Source organism: Amphiprion ocellaris, chromosome 12 (genome assembly GCF_022539595.1).
Source record: "Amphiprion ocellaris isolate individual 3 ecotype Okinawa chromosome 12, ASM2253959v1, whole genome shotgun sequence".
Classification (NCBI taxonomy): Eukaryota; Metazoa; Chordata; class Actinopteri; family Pomacentridae; genus Amphiprion; species Amphiprion ocellaris.
The window spans coordinates 26472764-26492086 of NC_072777.1; the positions used below are offsets into that span (position 1 = coordinate 26472764).

The following is a 19323-nucleotide window of genomic DNA, read 5'->3' on the forward strand; positions in this document are numbered from 1 at the left end:
GCTTTAACACACAAGTATTCACAAAAACACCCCTTAAATATCCATATATCATTTATTAACTTCTTTATAAACGTGTATCGATGGTAAAAATGCTTCAACAATCTTGACCAGTGTTTGATTTTTTTTTTTTTGGGGACCAAACGTGAGTTTTTTTGGGATTAGGTGCAGGAAAGTTGTCCTGCAAATAAACATGTCCTGTTTGACACTTCATGCAGATGTAGCGGCAGATACACTCTCGACAATTCTTACAACAAGCACATTGTGGAACCGAACAAATGGGAGTTGAAAGTGGCAAAAAAGAAAGAAAAAAAAAAAAGTACTCCGGATGAATACTGTGCGGCTGAACCATGGCTTCATTTGTTTTCCCCGTTTCAGGGCTCAGATTTGTGGCCATCTGAGCTGAAAACTAAAGGCAGATCTCCAGCGTTTTGGTGGTGAGGGGGAGGAAATTCTCACAACAGCTGAAGTTGTGTAACCCAAATACAAGAATAAAAAAAAAAAAAAAAAAAAGTATCCACACGGCATCTAATGTAGAAACAATCCAGTCTGAGGTGCTACTCCATTTTCAACAGTTGGCTCAGCGAACTAGAACTATCGAGCGAGAAGTCAAAAAAATGTGCACACCGATGTACAGTGCAGCTTCAAAACAGACTCTCCTCCGCTTTTCTTTCACTGCACTGTCAATTTTCTTGCTCACTTGCTCTGTAAAATGAATTTTAAAAGCCTATGATCTCTGCTTTTACCATTTTCACACGGCACAAGACGGATATGGGATTCTGTGACGGCTCAGTTTTACCCAAACGAGTTAGAAACGAGGGGTCAACTGATTATTGGATGAGCATTTTTCCAATTTTATGTACGTTTTTACTGATTTCAATTCAAGTAAATTCGTTTAAAATATGCTACTTTGGCTTGAATGCAGCCACGAACATGAAAAAACAAAGACATGTCGACAAAATTTTGTATTATTCTTAATTTTGACAACAAAATTTTCATTTTCACTCCAAATATCAGTTCTTAATGCCCTTTACTACTAATAATTTGTTTCGGTCGACCCCTTTTTAGGAACAAAAACAAACGTCAACTTGCTTCTCTAGTGTCTTGTTCTGAAAGCGATGATAGAACATGGCTGCAGTATATTTTAGCACTGCTGAACTAAACAAATGGATGCGAAAAACGCAAAGCAAAAATGAAAATTTGTTCACTCAATGAAAAAAAAGGCGCCTAAACTGAAGAAAAAAAAAATCTGAGAAAACATGCAGAATCATGATTTCTAGAAAATTAAATTACTTTCGTTCACATTTTCCTTCCTTTTTTTTCTAAATACTGCACAAAGTTAAGGATTGAAGCAGTCCGACTGAGTGAGAAAATAAAATAAAAAGGGGGAGAGTGAGAAGAAACTAAAGCACATATCAGATTCCATCTTGCTAATGAGTCAAACTGCCTTTTGATCTGGCAGACTATTTCCATAGAGAGGACACGGGGGCTTCTGGAAGTATCCTGAGTCACAGACTAACAAGTCCGAAGCCTGTTTTATCCTCTCAACACTCTGTTCTGTAGTGTTAACACCCCCGCCGCCGACTCTCCAGCACATTTCAGATGGAGGAAGGAGACCGAGCAGTTGGGCAGCCAGTCGAGTCTATCTGAGCATGTGGAGAGGGTTTCGGCCTCTCGTCTGTCCTTTCCTGCTCCCTCACTGCTCCTCCTCTTCCGGAGCCGGGGTTTCGTCCCGTGGTTCTGCCGGGGCTGGCGGCTGCTCCTGAGGAGGTCGTGGAGGAGGCGCCGGGGCCGGGGCCGGGGCCGGGGCCGGGGCCGGGGCGGGAGGGCGAGGTGGCACTATGATTTGGTGCTGGCGCTGACGGTAGGCGATGACGGTGCCGAGCAGCAGGGCGATGACCGTCATGAGGTAGAGGTCCCACTCTGGGCCCAGGAGCTGGTCCAGGTCCACCTGAGAGATCAGCTCCTTCAGCTGACCGAAACCAGAAAACATAATATTAATATCAGTAGGGATGTCCGATACGCCGAGATTGTCCAACTCTCAATTTCCAATTCTGATCCGCTCACAATATACGTGGGCCATTCAACTAATTTTAAGTAACATCACCTATCTCTGCTCGTGGAATAAACACATTATGCTTAATTTTATTGTAAACTTGCTCTTGTATGGTCTTTTGTGTCTTTTTTTTGTAATGTGTCATTTTGTGTTTTGTTTGTGTCATTTTGGGCCTTGGTTTTGTTGCTTTCTGTGTTGTTCTTGTTTTGCTTCTCATTTTTGTATCTCTCATTGTTTTGTCTCCATGTACTATAGATATTAAACTACTTCTATGTTTCCAGCCTCTACAGACTTTTTCTCTCTACTCTGCTCATCAGCTGTAGAAAGATGTTTCACCATGCTGGATGTATCTTCCAACAACTTGCTCCTCTGTCTACTGTTTTTTGAGCCATGCTGCATTTATTTTATTGAAACAGAAGGTTTGATTTTCCTCTCAGTCTCTCTGTGGAAACACTGCCTGCAGTTCAACCTGAAAACTCTCACAGCTGAGCGATTGGTGGCTTTGCAGTTGTGCTGAAGAGCTCGATTTTTGTTCTTTTTTCTACAGAATCTGGTACAAACTGTTAATTTTTGGTGATGTTCTAAATCTTACACATCGAAATAGAGTGATTTGATAAAATATGACAATTTTAAAGTTATTTTTCCTGACAGAAATAATATCACACATAATTTGATCAAGGAAATGGTGATTTTTTTTTTTAAATATATTTTTAATTGGACATGTAGAATAAAGTGATTTTGATGAAATATCATGGTTTTAGGCTTAGATTTGGTTATTTTTCTCCAACAAAACTGCACATGATTCCTCCAAGGATGATCAGAAAGTTCAAATTTTTCTGTATTTACAGTTTCTATGGGATGGGCGGTGCGATTTTTGTTTCTCAAAAGTTAAGTTTGGGGTTTAGAGGGTTGAATTCTCATTTGTTATCATATTGGTGCCTGCTTGAATCTCCCAGAAATGTCTATATGCACTTCAATAACTAATTCAAAGCCAAATTGTCAGAGGTCCAGCTGGAGAACTTAGCAAGAAGCACTTACATTAAGATCCTGCAGGTACTGCAGAGTGTAAATCAGGCCCAGCTTGCAGAGCGCCAAGAAAACTGGCACCTGGGCATCGGGACTGGCTTCAGCCGCCATGTCATAGAAACGCTTGGCTAAATGTATGTCCTGCAGGAAACAACAGGGAAAATTCTCACTTATAACCAACTATACTCATAGCTGATTGTGCAGATAAGTGAAATGTTGATGTTTAAGTGTGAAAGTGATAGTTGGCACTCACCTGCTTGATGCCGAGGCCTTTCTCGTGCATGTAGCCCAGGTTGAACATGGCCTGGGCGCTGTGCTGCTGCTCTGATGCCAGTCTGTAGTGGATCACAGCTGTCTCATAGTCCACATCTGTTCCGTAGCCGTAGAAGTGGTAGTCCCCGAGCTTTATCCTCGCCACAGTGTAACCTTGGAAGGACAATCACACATACAGTATAACTCCCTGCAAACATTTGGTTTTGCATTAGCAGGGTCATAAAGGAGTTGCATTACCTCACAGAGTTTGGAAATCCCTGTGATTGATTGAGAAAGGCTGACCTGTATTAAAATACTGCATTATGTAGTAAAGTGGACTGCAGCTGAGTCTCTGAGCCGTGGCTGCTAAGGCATTACTCTGTAACCTTGCAGTGGAGCTAATTCAGCAGCTCCCTCGCTGACTGCCGTATCTGTGACTCGGACTGTTGCCATGGCTTTGGTAGTTAAGGTTGTGGCGGTGACACATTTGTGTATAAAGGGTGTAACGCCACCTACATGCAGTAGCGTACGAGTGTCTTGTTGACTATTCCTGACCTCTGATTAATCCACCTGTGAGGCACAAAATAATGCTTTCTTGGTAAACACAGTCAGAATCATCTATGGTGTCATAGATTCAACCACAAGCGCAGCCAGAATCTTAGTATTTACTGTATCCATACCCACAGTTACCGCCAACACCGCCAGGCAGAGCAGCTGCAGCTAAGCAGTGAGTAATATGTGTCACATCATCTCTGATTTGTGTAGCATCTGCAGAGCATTTAAAACTGGCAGCACATTAGAAGAGCACGCCAACTGTTCATATGGATGAGGGGGAAGGGAGGGTCTGCAGGTTTCAGCAGCCAAATTCATCTAGTTTACTCTATAGAAATGGAATTACTTCTTCGTGGTTGTCGGCCTCCGTCAACTAGTGAAGTTACCGTTTACATCCAGATCTGTCCACATTTGACCTTTTGGATGCAAAGTGTCGTTCATTTTTGGCAATTACTTATCTGTAGATGAACTAAATAGACCTAAACTTCACACCTGCTGACCATTTAGCTTAAATGCATTCAAAATCAAGATAAAAACCCAGCATTTGCAGAATATTAAATCATTTTAACCTGGTTATTTTATAGTGAAGCATGCAGTTTATTTGTATAATTTCTGAGAACAAAAACTTTATCAACTGGTGATTCCAGTACAAGAACTATTGAGGAATAATTCAGGCAAGTTAGCTGCTGTTTTTAGATGATCTGACATGTTGGTTATTGAGCCGCAATACATGTACTGTTTTTTGCAAAGTTTTCACTCGAGTTTTCTTCGACCATTTTGAACAAAATGCAGCTACACCAACTTTGACATGGTGTCAGTTAGTTTGGAGCCGAGTAAACGTTCAAGTTTTTTTTTAAAAAGTGAGATGTAGCAGTCTGCCCAAATTCATATTTTTAACAACTGATTAAATTGTGGGGGTGTTTCCAAATCCCATAAATTCCCGCCACTCGCTACATATTTAGGCCATGTGATTTGGTATCCGTACCCAACGTACACATGCATAACACACGCCTGTGCTCAGAGCAAGGTCATTTTTCATTAAAGATTTCATCATCTCCGACAATCTCAGATGAAATCTCTGAGTGCATTTCTTGTTTGTATTTGTACTGTCATATTTTTGATCAGTTGAAGCTGTTTTGTCTGACTTGAAATGTGCATTTTGACAATTTTATATACTTTTATTATAGGCTCTTTATTGGGACTTCATGGCTTGTGCAGTTATAGATTCAGAAGTGGGATGTTTGTCATCTTATGTTACTTTTTTCCCTTATTAAAGGAATAAAGAAAAGATATAGACTGACCTTGAGCTGCAGCTCTCGTCCAGTGCAGCAACGCTCGAGGATACGTCTCATTCTCACTGAAGATCTTTGCACCTTCTAGCATAAAAACAACACAAACATTACATTACTGCAGGTGGTGCAAATAAACTCCCTTGCAGAATTCCTGAGTGTAAAGTTGTTCTTACTCTGGTCCAGAACGAAGGCCACGTTGCTCTGAGCCACCTCGTATCCCTGTTCAGCCAGCAGCAGATACTGAATCAGAGCGGCGTCCATCTCGCCTTCCTTAAAGCTGCTGTACGCAGTCATCAGACGCTCCGACCAGCGACCACGCTCACACACGTTCTTAAAAAGCTGCAAACAAGATTCAGACACTCAATTATGTGAATATATCAAGGGATCGACCGATACCGATTATTGGAGATCAAGAAAGCTTGATATCTGATATTTGGAACCAATAAACATTAAATGTAATGTTTTAACTGCATGTGATAGTAGAGAACCTCTCATTCATAACTAGATTTCTTCATTAATATGGGTGATTATAACTGAATATGTAAAATAGAAACAGGAGTGCTTAAGTTAGGAGGCTCTCGAGTGAGATTAATCATAATCAATTTGCTTCTTCTCTATTTTCTTAGTCTTTCTCTGTTCTATCACTTTTATTGCCACTAAGGTTCATATTTTAAAGCATCATTAATTATAGTTTTCCAGACTCTGCTTGAGGTTAATCTGTGGCTGGCTTCTAACTTAGCCGCTATCCGTTAGCATAGCATTAGCCACTGTGAGAGAAGCTAATTTCCTGGTTTGTGCTTGTGGTTCTTGTTCAGTTTCTGCTGCTTGAGAGACATTTCTGAGACCACAGAGTGACGACAGACAGAGAGAGGTGCTGCATCAGAAACGCTGAGGAGCAATTAATCCATCAATAATTGGCTAATTTAAACACCAATACCAGTAATCGGACAAATGGCAAACATCGGACAGGCTGATGATATGTCTATCCCTAATTCTAACCACTTCTAAGGTCTGTTCACTGCATCACAAGTGTATTAAAAGTGTAAACAAAGACCTCTAGAAGACGACTAGGATAAAGATCACTGTGCACTCAAACGGGGAGATGGAGCAGTAACTGCTGAACAACAGCAGAGAGACGCTCTAAATGTCTCCTCATTTCACTGAAAATTCACTAGAAATATAAGCTTCACGTTGGCTTACCTCCACTGCAGTGTGGCAGGAGCGCATCACTCCGGTACCGGTAGCGTGCATCTGGGCCAGGTTGTAGAAGGCCAGGATGTGACCGGACTGTGAGGCCAGGTTGAAGAATTTCAGCGCCTGTTTGTAATCACGCTTCACCCCGATGCCATCTGGGGAATAAGAGGAAGAAAAACAGAAATGGGAAGATGTGAAGAAGGTAAAGATACAGAGATATAAAGCACACACTTCATTTCACAGGTGAGCACACACACTAAGCCCTGCACACTCACTGTAATACATGGTGCCCAGCTGCAGCTGTCCGTCCACCCAGCCCTGCTCTGCTGCCTTCTGGAAGTATTTCAGAGCCAGCTCGTAGTTCTGAAGACGGAAAATGCAATTTTCAAAAGGCTGCACATGTATTACATGCAAAATAAAAGCCTCATACACCAAACTGCTTTGATTGTATTCCATTTCATTTAAACTTCTAGCCTGAAAACCTGAGATAGCAACTAAGTCAGATAAACGTATTTTCTTTGTGTATATATTTATTTATTTAGCTCATTTTACCTCATCTGGTGTTACCTCATTTCATGTATTACATACAAGTCCTTTAATTATAATTTGACTGTGGGAATAGGAGTAGGGGTTGTTCGCACTGCTTTATTGCATTTTTATTTCTGCATTTTATTTCTGTAAATCACATTGTGTTGCATTTTATGTTACATAAATAAAGGCTGATTTAAGATAACTTCCTTCTTTTCCCCTTCAAACAATCAACTGGTTGAAAAGTTGGCACGATTTCAACCAATCAAGATTTCCTTTGTTCTGCTACAGCCCCGATAATTTAAAAAATGTTTGTAATGAGTGTAAAAGGTTTCTTACCACTGGGACGCCTCTTCCATACCGGTAGGCCATACCCAGGCCGCTCTGTCCCACTGGATTACCCTGAACAACCAATGAAAAATGAGTACCACGTGTCTTTGGTTAACACACATTATATTAACATAATAGTAAGAGAATTGTGTAAATTAACCAGTTCAGATTCATCTACTTACCAAGTCCGAAGCCTTCTTGAAGTACTGCAGCGCCGTCTCATTGTTCTGAGGTAGAAACTCACTGCCTTCTGAATACATCTGAGGCACAGAAGGTCACACAATAATAAAAAACCTTCAGCTAACTCCTCAAATAGAAAAAGGCTGCAGTGCTCTCTGTGGAAAAAGCCATGCGAAGTCATGACCTTTTTATTTAATCTTCAGACCCTCATTCATATTCAACTAGGCAGAAAAGCTAATTCAATTTAAATGTGTTTTTTTTTTTTTTTTTTTTAAAGTTTAGAGGTCCTCAGTGATAGAATTCATTGAATAAGGAGCTGAAATCTTCTCTGGCAGCTTTTATATTAAACAGATTTCCTACTATATCACGAATTTTAAGGTGTGATGCTTCTGTTGGCAGCATATTTTACTTATTCTGGGTTTATCTCTTTATTTAGTGGTTGTTTGTGTCATACAACTGTGTTGTAATAACATCCTTTTTGTTATTTTCTCAAGAGGAGGTCTCTAACTCTCTGGTGCTGGAATTCCTTTATTGTATGTATTTTATATTTTCTTCTTTTTGAGCAAATAAATAATACTAAAACTATTTCATATTCAATTTAGATATTTTCTCTGCGCTCCAACTAAACCACTGTGTCTCCTGAATACATAGTCATAATGGGAACACAAAGAAAACCGAATTCTTTTGTAGGGAAAGACATTCAGGGAGCTGCTTGGGGAAAAGAAAACAGAAAAGAAGTAAATCAACCACATCTCACTCACCTTGCCGAGGAAAGCCATTGCATTTGTGTTTCCTGCATTTGCAGCCTGGGTGAAGTAGTCATATGCCCTCTGTTGGACAACAGAAATACATCGGTTCGTTTAAAAAAAAAAAATAAAAATACAGTGAGTGAAAACAGTTTGAAGAAATGTTACCTGGTGGTTCTGTTCAACTCCACGTCCTCCATGCAGGTGCAGCTGTCCCAGTCCCACCTGTCAGGGGAAACAGAGGACCAGTTAACATCCAAGTTACTGTTATAATCATGACCTAAAATGAAAACTACAATGAGCTTTCAGATTTAGATTTTACATCCAAACAATAACAGACTATGCAACTATGTAAATGTGACCAGGCTGGAAAAATCTGCATGTCAAGTCAAAAATCTGTTTTTCATACAGTGTTTTAAAGTCAAGCTGTGTTTCCTTCAAGGGTTTTTGCTGCATATATGAATGTTTAGTGGCTTTTAAAGAGGATTTATTCAGCACCACAATGACAAGACTTAAGAAAGGAAAGATATACTCACTTTAAAATGTACATAAGCACTTTGTTTAAACAAATTTTCCCATTTGGAGTTTCAATTATTCAAGCAGAATAAATATATTTATTTATTAACTGATCAATAATAACAGAAAAATTGACAGATTTCTGACAAACATGGTAAAGCAGACTCATTGTTTTCACTTTATGCGGACTGACAGCTGATATATTGACCAGATAGAAACCCGAAAAAATGCTGCACACGTCATACTTGAAAACAAAATGCTGTGTGGAATCAGTGCATTTGACTATACTAGGTCTATTTCTATACAGATACACTATATTGCCAAAAGTATTCGCTCACCTGCCTTGACTCTCATAATGAATGTAAGTGACATCCCATTCCTAATCCATAGGGTTCAATATGACGTCGGTCCACCCTTTGCAGCTAGAACAGCTTCAACTCTTCTGGGAAGGCTGTGCACAAGGTTTAGGAGTGTGTTTATGGGAATTTTTGACCATTCTTCCAGAAGCACATTTGTGAGGTCACACACTGATGTTGAAGGAGAAGGCCTGGCTCTCAGTCTCCTCTCTAATTCATCCCAAAGGTGTTCTATCAGGTTGAGGTCAGGACTCTGTGCAGGCCAGTCAAGTTCATCCACACCAGACTCTGTCATCCATGTCTTTATGGACCTTGCTTTGTGCACTGGTGCACAGTCATGTTGGAAGAGGAAGGGGCCAGCTCCAAACTGTTCCCACAAAGTTGGGAGCATGGAATTGTCCAAAATGTCTTGGTATGCTGAAGCATTCAGAGTTCCTTTCACTGGAACTAAGGGGCCAAGCCCAGCTCCTGAAAAACAACCCCACACCATAATCCCCTCTCCACCAAACTTTACACTTGGCACAATGCAGTCCGACAAGTATGGTTCTCCTGGCAACCGCCAAACCCAGACTGGTCCATCAGATTGCCAGATGGGGAGAAGCACGATTCGTTACTCCAGAGAAGGTGTCTCCACTGCTCTACAGTCCAGTGGTGGCTGCTTTACACCACTGCATCCCACGGTTTGCATTGCACTTGGTGATGTATGGCTTGGATGCAGCTGCTCGGCCATGGAAACCCATTCCATGAAGCTCTCTGCTGAAGCACTGTTCTTGAGCTAATCTGAAGGCCACATGAAGTTTGAAGGTCTGTAGCGATTGACTCTGCAGAAAGTTGGCCACCTCTTGGCACTATGTGCCTCAGCATCTGCTGACCCCACTCCATCAGTTTACGTGGCCTACCACTTGGTGGCTGAGTTGCTGTCATTCCCACACACTTCCACTTTCTTATAATACAGCTGACAGTTGACTCTGGAATATTTAGGAGTGAGGAAATGTCACGACTGGATTTGTTGCACAGGTGGCATCCTATCACAGTTCCACGCTGGAATTCACTGAGCTCCTGAGAGCGACCCATTCTTTCACAAATGTTTGTAAAAGCAGTCTGCATGCCTAGGTGCTTGATTTTATACACCTGTGGCCATGGAAGTGATTGGAACACCTGATTCTGATTATTTGGATGGGTGAGCGAATACTTTTGGCAATATAGTGTATTTACAATTATTTATGTTCTATATTAAAGTTTATCAAGGTGACCATCCTCCTGATTCCAATAAATCTGTGGAAACACATCAGCTCCTAATACCAAAATGAAAACAGGTAGGAAAAAAAAATTTCACTGATGTTGGTTCTACCTGAGCTTGTACGTCTCCCTTCTCAGCTAGAAACTGGTAGTACTGGATGAGATCTTCCTCCAACATCCCGCTGGCAGAACCCGGGTTCTCCACCTCATCCAGCAGCCTGATCCTCTGCACCGCCGAGCCTCCTGTCAGGGAAACATCGCTGGCCACTGGAGGCGGTAAAAGAAGGTTAGAGCATGGAAAAAAAGCAAATATAAGAATATAATACGACCAAACTGCACTTACCGTGATTAGACACCAGCCTGTAATGCGTCAGCGCTGACTCACAGCTTTGGGGAACTCCGACACCTCCCCAGTATCTGTATCCCTATAAACAAAATAAAAAATGTCATTTTTATTATTAATTTTATTATATTTTGTTATTCTATTATACCTGAAGAAATAACATGAGGGTATCATTGCTTTAAGGACAAATAAATCAACTCACCAGAATCATATGAGCCACGAGGTTTCCACCCAGAGCACTGAAAGTGTAGTAAACCAGAGCCTGGAAAACACAGAATGTAGAGATTATGTGACAGATAATACATAACATTACATGTAATTTATAGAAATACAGAACAGAACACAAACTTAATAGAAGCTGAACATTGGGATGTGTCTCCCTTTGGTATTTCTGTTCCATTTGCCCTTTTTAAAAAGATTTTATGTGCATATTTATTTATTCTTTGAAAATTTGTTTAAGTTTTGTCTTTTGCAATTTTTAAATAATTTAAAATACATGCATTTACTACAAAACTTTTTTTAAATAAATTTTTTTACTGTGAGTAAAAAAGCACCTTTGCTTGACTCGAGTTAACTCCAAGTCCTGCTGCATACAGAAATCCAAGAGCCTATAGAGAAATAAAAAAGCAGAAATTGAAGTCAGCTTTTACCAAAACTCTGAGCTACATGGAGGTAGATTATTTAAAATACAGCCAAAAAATACACAAATAAATAGAAGATGCAGGTATACAAATAAAAGAAAAATCAGATTTACTTCGTAATAAACATATAATGAATGCAAATATATACGATGTTAAACCATTAATGTATAAATATAAAGCAAATATAAACAGTTGCAAGAAGAATAAAGTTAAAAACCCAAACTGTATTAGAGTATAGTAGTATTATAACTATAACTAGTGACAAATATTAGTGCAAGAGTTGCAGCTGATGTGTATAAAATGTCCCCGCAATGCAGAAATTCTAGAAAATTTGCCTCAAGAAGCAATTTTCTACAATGCAGCAGAAAACATGATTTATTTCCTGCAAAAGAAACCATTTTTTGTTGTAATTTAGACACAAATTAGATTACATTACATTTAAAGACTTTAAAAGACACCTTGTTATCAATCAAAATTATAAGAAATTTTCAATCTGTGATTATTTCAATATTTTCAGTAAATTACCAATTTATCATAATCAGTACTTTTGACTCTGGAGAAATAAATTCACGGTTTTTGAAGCAAATCAGCAAAGCATACTAGAATAATCTAAATATTCAAAAAGATGTCAGCTCAAAATCGATTTCAGGGCTTCTTTTATTCTTGTCTTTACCATCTGAGCTTTCGGCGAGCCTTCGATGGCGAGCTTCTCGAACATCTCCTTGGCCTTGGTGATGTTTTGGTTCATGTAGTCTCCGAAGAGCATCGCATACGCCACCTTCTCCATGGCCTTCTGGTGGCCTTTCACCGCCACTTTCAGCAGCTTCTCGTACAATCTGAGAGAAACCGGTTGAATAAGCAGAGATGAAGGTGGATTGAAATGATGAAAATAAATTTAAACAGGACTGCGGCATCTAAAGCAGATAAGGAGCAAAGAAATATAATGAACACATAAAACCAAAACCACATTATAACCAAGGTTAACAAGAAGATTTGGGTGATATAATAAGATGAATGTTCATAACAGAGGTTTGAGGGGGCTTAGTTTTAGCTTTAAACGAAACAAGACATGCTTTTTCAGTTTGTGTGATCTTGTGGAGCAAAGATCTGCCACCATCTTCACTAGAATTCCAATTTTCTGAGATAAAACGGTCACTTAGGTTCCACGTTTTTGCATTTCAAAGCTCTAGGCTAATTCTCAAGGCTGCCAAAGATACATCAGAATATCCAAAATACTTCTTACAGTCACTTTTTCTTCGAGACTGGAGATGAAATCCAGGTTGACAACAAAGGAAAAGACTCACTCTTTTTTCTGAGCCTTCCTGGTGGTGGCGTTGAGCATTCGTAGGATGGTTTGATATTGTTCCTCGGCCTCCTCGGCCTGCAGTCGCTGCTGCGCCTGTTCCTCCGCTGATACAAAGAGAGGAGACGCCAGTAAGAACATTTAGAGGAAATAAAGGGTTTCAAAATGTTGGCAGCGGTGGGCAGAAAACTAATTATGGAAATGAAACCGTGATGTGCTCTCAGGCTGGTTTCCATCTGTTTTAGTCATTGCTCAGGTTTAACAGAGACTTTTATTAAGAAGAGGAAACAATAATCTATCTGCTTGTTAGGATATGATTTATCGACCCTCTGATAATTCTGTTTCCAGCTCTTAACCTCTAATGCGTTGGCTGAGGCTCTCACTGCAGTGCAGAAACCAAAAATACTGTCCAACCTGCTCTACAGCCTTTCATTAGCACTATTTACACACAGCACACCTGTAAGATGAGCTGTTTAAAAATTATTTTGTACACTCCAGCCTCTACATGTCCCAGAAAAGTTGAATCGCTGTCTTATCAACCAAGATTTCAGTTTGGAATTTAGGTTTTTCAGTAGTAAATAACTAAAACTATGCATCAAAATTAGCATCTATTCATTCTACAGCTGGTATCGTTGATTCTCAGATGTTCTCTTGGCTGCAATTCTTTTGTTTTTGGTCTTACTGTTTTATCCTCAACATGCACCTTTATTTAAAAAAAAACTAAAAAATATTAAACCTAAGACTTCTAAAAATGCTGCCGGTGATGTGTTTAGATCAGCCCCAAAATATTAACTGAAGCTAAACAGAAGGTAGCAGATCATTGTACTAAGCCTCCAAAACCTTGCTGCTACATCTTTAGTTGCACATTTTAGTTTTACAAGTAATACCTCAGTTAGAAAATGGCAGATCCACAAGCTGACTTCTTACTGCTAACTTTTAACCTTGTTAATCCTCATTTTTTTAAAGGATGTCCGGGCTCTATGCTTCATTACATGACCTAGAAAAAAGCTACAATGATCAATTTTACACCTTTGTTGGCCCTTAATGTGGCTGCACAGTTTGTTTGCTTTTGGAATCAGAAAGCATTGTGATACTTTTAACTTTCTGACAGTCATTGATCAAATCGTCTTGGGGGAAGAAAAAGTACCAAATCTAAGCTTTGAAATGTGGTATTTCATCCAAAGCATTGTATCCTACATGTTTAATTTAAAAGTTCTGCAAAAATACATAATTTGCACCAGATTTTGTAAAAAGAAAAAAAAAATTTTGTGCTCCTTGGTGCAAACGTGAAGCCACTTGTGACTCAGCTGTGACTGACGTGACACAAATTCAGGGACTTTTTGGCTGAACTGCAGGTAATGTTTACACAACAACGAGAGGAGACAAGTGTGTAAACAGACAGAAAATGTCAGTAGTAAAATTTCACCTATTTTTCAGTCTTGGCAACATCTGTCGGACTCAGCAAATCTTGATACCAGTTCATTTTTATGAAATAAATAATGAAAGAAATGTAACTTTTGATTTTACGATTTATGACATTCTAACAGTGTCATACTACACAGAAGACATTTCTAAATTCTCTCTCCCTCGAGTCATGGTTGTGCTGTTTCCATAGAGTGTGCAGGACTTTATACTGCAGTGAAACATGAGATACAGTGAGGAAAAATGTGGCCCACAAATTACCTAGGGTTAACAAGTGGACAACAAAATCTTAAAATTTTGCACATTTTTTGCATTTTTATGTGAAACTTTAACCAAGGTTTCTACAAATTAACAAATTGTGTACCATTATGAGACAGATAAATGAGATTTCTGCATAAAATATGCAGTTAGATCCCATGCTTGTAGTCTTTAGCTACGAACGGAATGTTACATTTGTCATTATTTTGGCTTTAAACTTTAGTACACTTACGTTTGTCGCATTTGTTTTGGGAAAAGTGTACAGAAATAGCAAGTACTGAGGTGAAATCTTACTCTCACAGAAGCCCCACTTCTTATCCTGGTCATAGTCGTAGGTTGTGGCGCACCAAAGTCGCCCATCCCCTCGTCCGTCAGTGGTACAGTCCAGGTACTGTTTACCCTGGAAGAGGAAGGGGAAGATGCAGGGCTCTCCGTGGGCTGTTCCTCCATTTACTATAGGAACTGTATGAAATAAAAACATAGAAATAACATAGATAATTAATTGCACAAGACACATTGTGTCAGCACGTCAACTCTGATTTGTTTTTTCTTCTTCTATAAGTTAATCTGAATTATTCTCAATCCTCATACAGGCTCGGTTTTACTCTTGTGCAAAGAGCCAGAAGGAAAATTACAAACAGTCCTGCAGTAATATGATGTAACCGTATGCAAGAGGAGACACAGGTGCAAGACGCTGCTAATTTCTCAGGGGGTTTCACCGTTTATCCAATCTGGCAGCGAAACCACAGACGGTTTCATGCTCAGAGTCAGCAAAACCAAAAAAAAAAAAAAAAAAAAACAGGTTAACGTGTCAGGACTGAACAAAGCTCACATAAAACAAGAGGAGAAAGTCTTGGTTCTTTAAAGACAAGGTGAAAAGCTGAGACAGACAGCTACAGATCAGAGTGCTGCTACGACTGTTGTTTATAAAAAAGTTCCCATGCTTTTAAATTCCAGCCGAGACGTCCTTGGAATGTACTGCTGAAATTTCCAGCCACGTAACACACTGAAATCTTGCAGTATTCACTTCCAGAACTCATGAGGAGCTCAACTTTTTATATTTTCTGACACCAAACATTCAAATCATTTTAAGATAGTCAGCAGCAACTCAATTTTTCATTTTTTAAATGTTACAATCAGACAACCCGGGCTTTAAATGTCAGCAAAAACACTGCACTAAAAGGTCGGCCTGTTACAAATGACAGAAATGATACCATTCTTTTGAAACAATAACCAGAAATAAACAAAATTTCCAACATTTAAAACATTAAAATCAACTATAAGACACATTTAAGGGATTCAGTAACCTGACTAGACTGATTGCGTGCTCCTATGAATCTTTTTCCTGGTTGTATTGTATTGACAAATTAAATCTTACCTTCTTTAGGTTTCTCTTCAACAGGAGGAGGCTGGTCAGGAAGGTCCTCCTTTTCCTCCCCCTCCAGTCCTTCAGCAGGTGATTGCTTTTCCTCATCTGACTGAGAAACTTCATGTCCGGAGGTCACTGAAGCAGATGCAGCGATTTCTGACGCCAGACGAACATCTTCCTCCTCAGAGTCTGGATCGTGGTAGGACTGGAGGAAGAAATAGGAAGTTGTTGTAAAAGGGCAGCTGGAAGCGGGAACCCACAGTTTATATTAGAAGAAGTTGAATATATTTGCATAAGCAGGGTTTTTCTTGCATAGAGGAGCTTTGGGTGCCCTCCCTGAAAGGAAAAAAAGTACAATCCCCACTGACAAAATGATAAGAAATGAGAATAAAAATAGCAATTCAAAATTTTAACAAGTCTTGCTAATTGGGTTTTAATTTACTTGTACATAACAGACATTTCTGTTTATCAAACAATCAGAAATAATTGGAAAATTCAGAGATTTCTGTCTCATTGCCAGTACTTAGCAGATCAAACACCGTGACTGTACTGCGTAGTGTTACGGCCTCTTGAAAATTAACAAGGGTCAAACAAACAAAGAGACGGGCAACATATGAACTGGACAGACACGGCAGGTAAGGTGTGAAAGGGAAAAACCCAGGTTTATTTACAAATAACTCAACTAACCAAAGTAGGAATAATGGTGAAAGTAAAACGGCTGTCGCTGCTGGCCAAAAGAAACAAAAGAGGGGTGGTGAACATGGTTAACCCCGCGATGGGCCCTCGGACCAGTCACCACCCCCTACTAAACTGCCTAACCTCAAATAACTGCTACAAAAGAAAAACAGTGAAAATAGGACTACCAGCAACTACAGCCAAACTAAAACGACAAAACCCAGCAATCTAAACATGCAATGGGGAGAGAATGACCCAAGTACCTGAAAAGAAAGAACTCAATGTTAATCACAAAAGAAAAAAATTACAAACACAAACCAAAACCCCTCATGCGTTTGTCTGGGGAGGACATGTGTCTTTGTGGTGCTCAAATCTCTGCTCTCTCCTGCCTCCCTAAATACCCTCCTCCTCCCTAAGTGCTAACAGCACTCAGGGGTGCTGCAGTTGCACAGGTAAAGGGAGGAGGGAGATCAGAGAGAGCAAGGAGAGAGACAGCAGCCAGCCACACGTAACACATAGTCACCCCGAAAAGCCTATTCTGAAACTGGAAAAACCCCAATAACACAAAAGCTAATGGTTCCCAGCTTACAATACTTTACTGATTTACCAAATTGTAAAATTAGCAATGATTCTGTCATTCAAAAGACTTACAACACTGTTACCCGCTCACTTTATACTTAGTCTCATAAAAAAATAAAAAACAAAAGACAATGGAAAAGACAGTACCTTAGGAATGGTACTCTCCTTAATTCAAAAGAGAAGAATATTTGTTGGGAGCAGGTAAGAGCACTCGACGAATATCGATCAGGCTTTTACACTGACAGTTTAAAGTGAGGAGTGCCAGTTTGTCATTAAGTAGTTTCTCCTAAAGTATCTGGTTAACACGGAGGTGATATTTTAAAACAGATTTTAGGCAAACGATTGGATGCACTTCTAATAATCTACCTCTGATGCAGTGTCAATACATCATTTAAGCAGATTAAACTCTAAACTGGCACACAGGGTGGAACGTTCAACTCAAGCAAGAGCCTGAGCTGACAGAGTACAGCAATACATTGAGTCCATCTTCCTCAGAGTTTGATATTGTAACTTCAAAATTAACATTAACTATCTCACCTTTAACTGTGCTCCGTCGTTACGGTGCTGCTCTTCATCTGAAAAGTAATAACATTGAAGTGGTGTTATCTTGACAAAGACAAAGCTGAACAGAAACATCTGCTTGCTTCAGTTTAACAAACTGCTCCTAATTTAAGTGCAGCTATTAGTCAGTGATACAACATTTGAACTTATAGACTGCATTTTATTTTTACCACTCTTTATTTCCCCCTTTCCTCTTTACAATGCAATAAATTTTTACACTATGATTATTTTTTTTTGCAAGTAACAAAATAACACAGATTCAAGAATAAACTGCTAACAACAACAATAAATTAATAAATAAAATCAATTAAGAGACAGACTGAAAAGGTAGGTAGTAATTAAAAAAAATAAAAACAATGATCACAGTATTAATCGTATTAATACTACTACTACTACTGGTTATAATAATAATAAATAAATAATAAATAAAAACAACTTAAAACCAGACTAAGTTGGTCTTAAGTTTGCTTTTGAAAACAGACAAATAAAATTAACTCAAACCTAAAAATCTACAACAAAATTAAAAAGAAAAAAATAAATAAAAATAGTAAATACAATTTAAGTAGCCAGATTAAAATTCAAAGTCTTTATTTTTAAAATAGCCAAATAAATAAATACAAAGCTTAAAAATAAATAACAACAAAAATAGTAGTAATAATAATAAAATCAATTAAAAGCCTTGCTAACAGGGTAGGTGATAAGTTTATTTTTTTAAAAATATGACAAATAACCAAACAAATGAAATTGAAGAAAACATAAAAAATAAAAACAGTAGTGGTAATAATAATAAATAAATAACGGAAAATAAATTGAAAGGCAGGCTATTTAGGTCGGTCTTGAGTTTGCTTTTGAAAATATCTCTACTCTGTGTTGCCCTCAGGTCTTCAGGAAGGCTGTTACAGACAGGAAGGACTGTTTCATTTCATACTCACCAGCTGTTAATCCTTTAATGAAGACTATGAGGAGGATGGTGAGAAAACAAAACGTCCTCGTCCTCTTCGAACACCTTTTATAACCCATTGTTGTTATTGTTGTTGACAAGCTAACAGTGTGCTAGCTGCAGCTGCTGCTACTCCTGCCGCCAAACATCCAGTTCCAGAGGAGACACACTGTGATGAGCAGCAGAAACAAACCCAGACAGACACGATGAACGGAACCTAATTCTCTCTGGACACCAACTCGGTTAATTTTAGCTGCTGTGGCTGTCAGACAAGCTAACAAATTCCAATGCAAAGCTAAGCTAGCAGAGTGCTGAAATGACGTACAGCTAACAAGCTAGTTTTGCACACAAAAGACGCAGCAGGCGGCGCAATGTTTGCCCGAGACGTAACTCATCGGCTTTAAAAAGCAGTTACCTATTGCACAAAACATCCACGTTTAAAGACGAACTGCAAAAGCTTTCATCTATATCAGCCACATACTACTACACGTAGCTACCCATGTTAAGCCCTTACTACTGAGCGACACTTCCTATTCTCGGATTGCGACCAATCACAACGCGCCGAGTTTGACAGCAGCCAATGAGAAGGGGCTTCTGACGTGTCAGCCAATCAGGTGCGTACACAATTATGTTTCCAGTTGACGGGCTTGTCCACGACACCAAAACAGTGTTATGAAGATAATAATGGCCTGGGAGGTAGAGAAGGTTATTAGGATTACATCAGTTACACCAGAATGTGCAAAACTTTAAATTATGCGTATAATGTTCCCAAAAAAAAAGGCCATTTATTGTGAAAGAGCTTCAAAAATAGCTCTAAAATGGTGTCATAATCTCAGGTGAAACATATAAACCTGAAGAAAGAAATATTACTGCAAGTCATTTTATGTTTTTACCACTTGCTTTATCAGTGAGGTAATGGAATCTCCTGAGGGTTGTGTTTTATGCTAAATGCATGATGGAAGAAGTAT

General features: G+C 39.1%; 1 protein-coding gene across 1 annotated transcript; it reads right to left on the minus strand.

The window, feature by feature from the left end:
* Positions 1 to 33: 33 nt before the first annotated feature.
* On the minus strand, positions 34 to 18900 carry sel1l (SEL1L adaptor subunit of ERAD E3 ubiquitin ligase). The gene is made up of 22 exons (XM_055016108.1): positions 18771 to 18900; positions 18348 to 18524; positions 17392 to 17429; positions 15610 to 15805; positions 14526 to 14693; positions 12553 to 12658; positions 11922 to 12084; positions 11162 to 11215; positions 10810 to 10869; positions 10608 to 10689; positions 10377 to 10531; positions 8322 to 8378; positions 8169 to 8237; positions 7410 to 7487; positions 7237 to 7299; positions 6645 to 6732; positions 6376 to 6524; positions 5349 to 5514; positions 5185 to 5259; positions 3333 to 3505; positions 3092 to 3220; positions 34 to 1969 (listed from the first exon to the last, which is right to left on the minus strand). Exons 2-22 carry the CDS (start codon positions 18433 to 18435, stop codon positions 1694 to 1696), a joined length of 2433 nt encoding a protein of 810 aa, XP_054872083.1. The 5' UTR covers positions 18436 to 18524; positions 18771 to 18900; the 3' UTR covers positions 34 to 1693.
* Positions 18901 to 19323: the final 423 nt, after the last annotated feature.

Coding starts and splice junctions, on each gene's coding strand:
- sel1l (XM_055016108.1), bottom strand. CDS start 18,435: ATGGGTTATAAAAGGTGTTCGAAGAGGACGAGGACGTTTTGTTTTCTC. Junction 17,430..18,347: donor CATTAAAGGATTAACAGCTG/GTGAGTATGAAA, acceptor ATTACTTTTCAG/ATGAAGAGCAGCACCGTAAC. Junction 3,221..3,332: donor AAGGCCTCGGCATCAAGCAG/GTGAGTGCCAAC, acceptor TGTTTCCTGCAG/GACATACATTTAGCCAAGCG.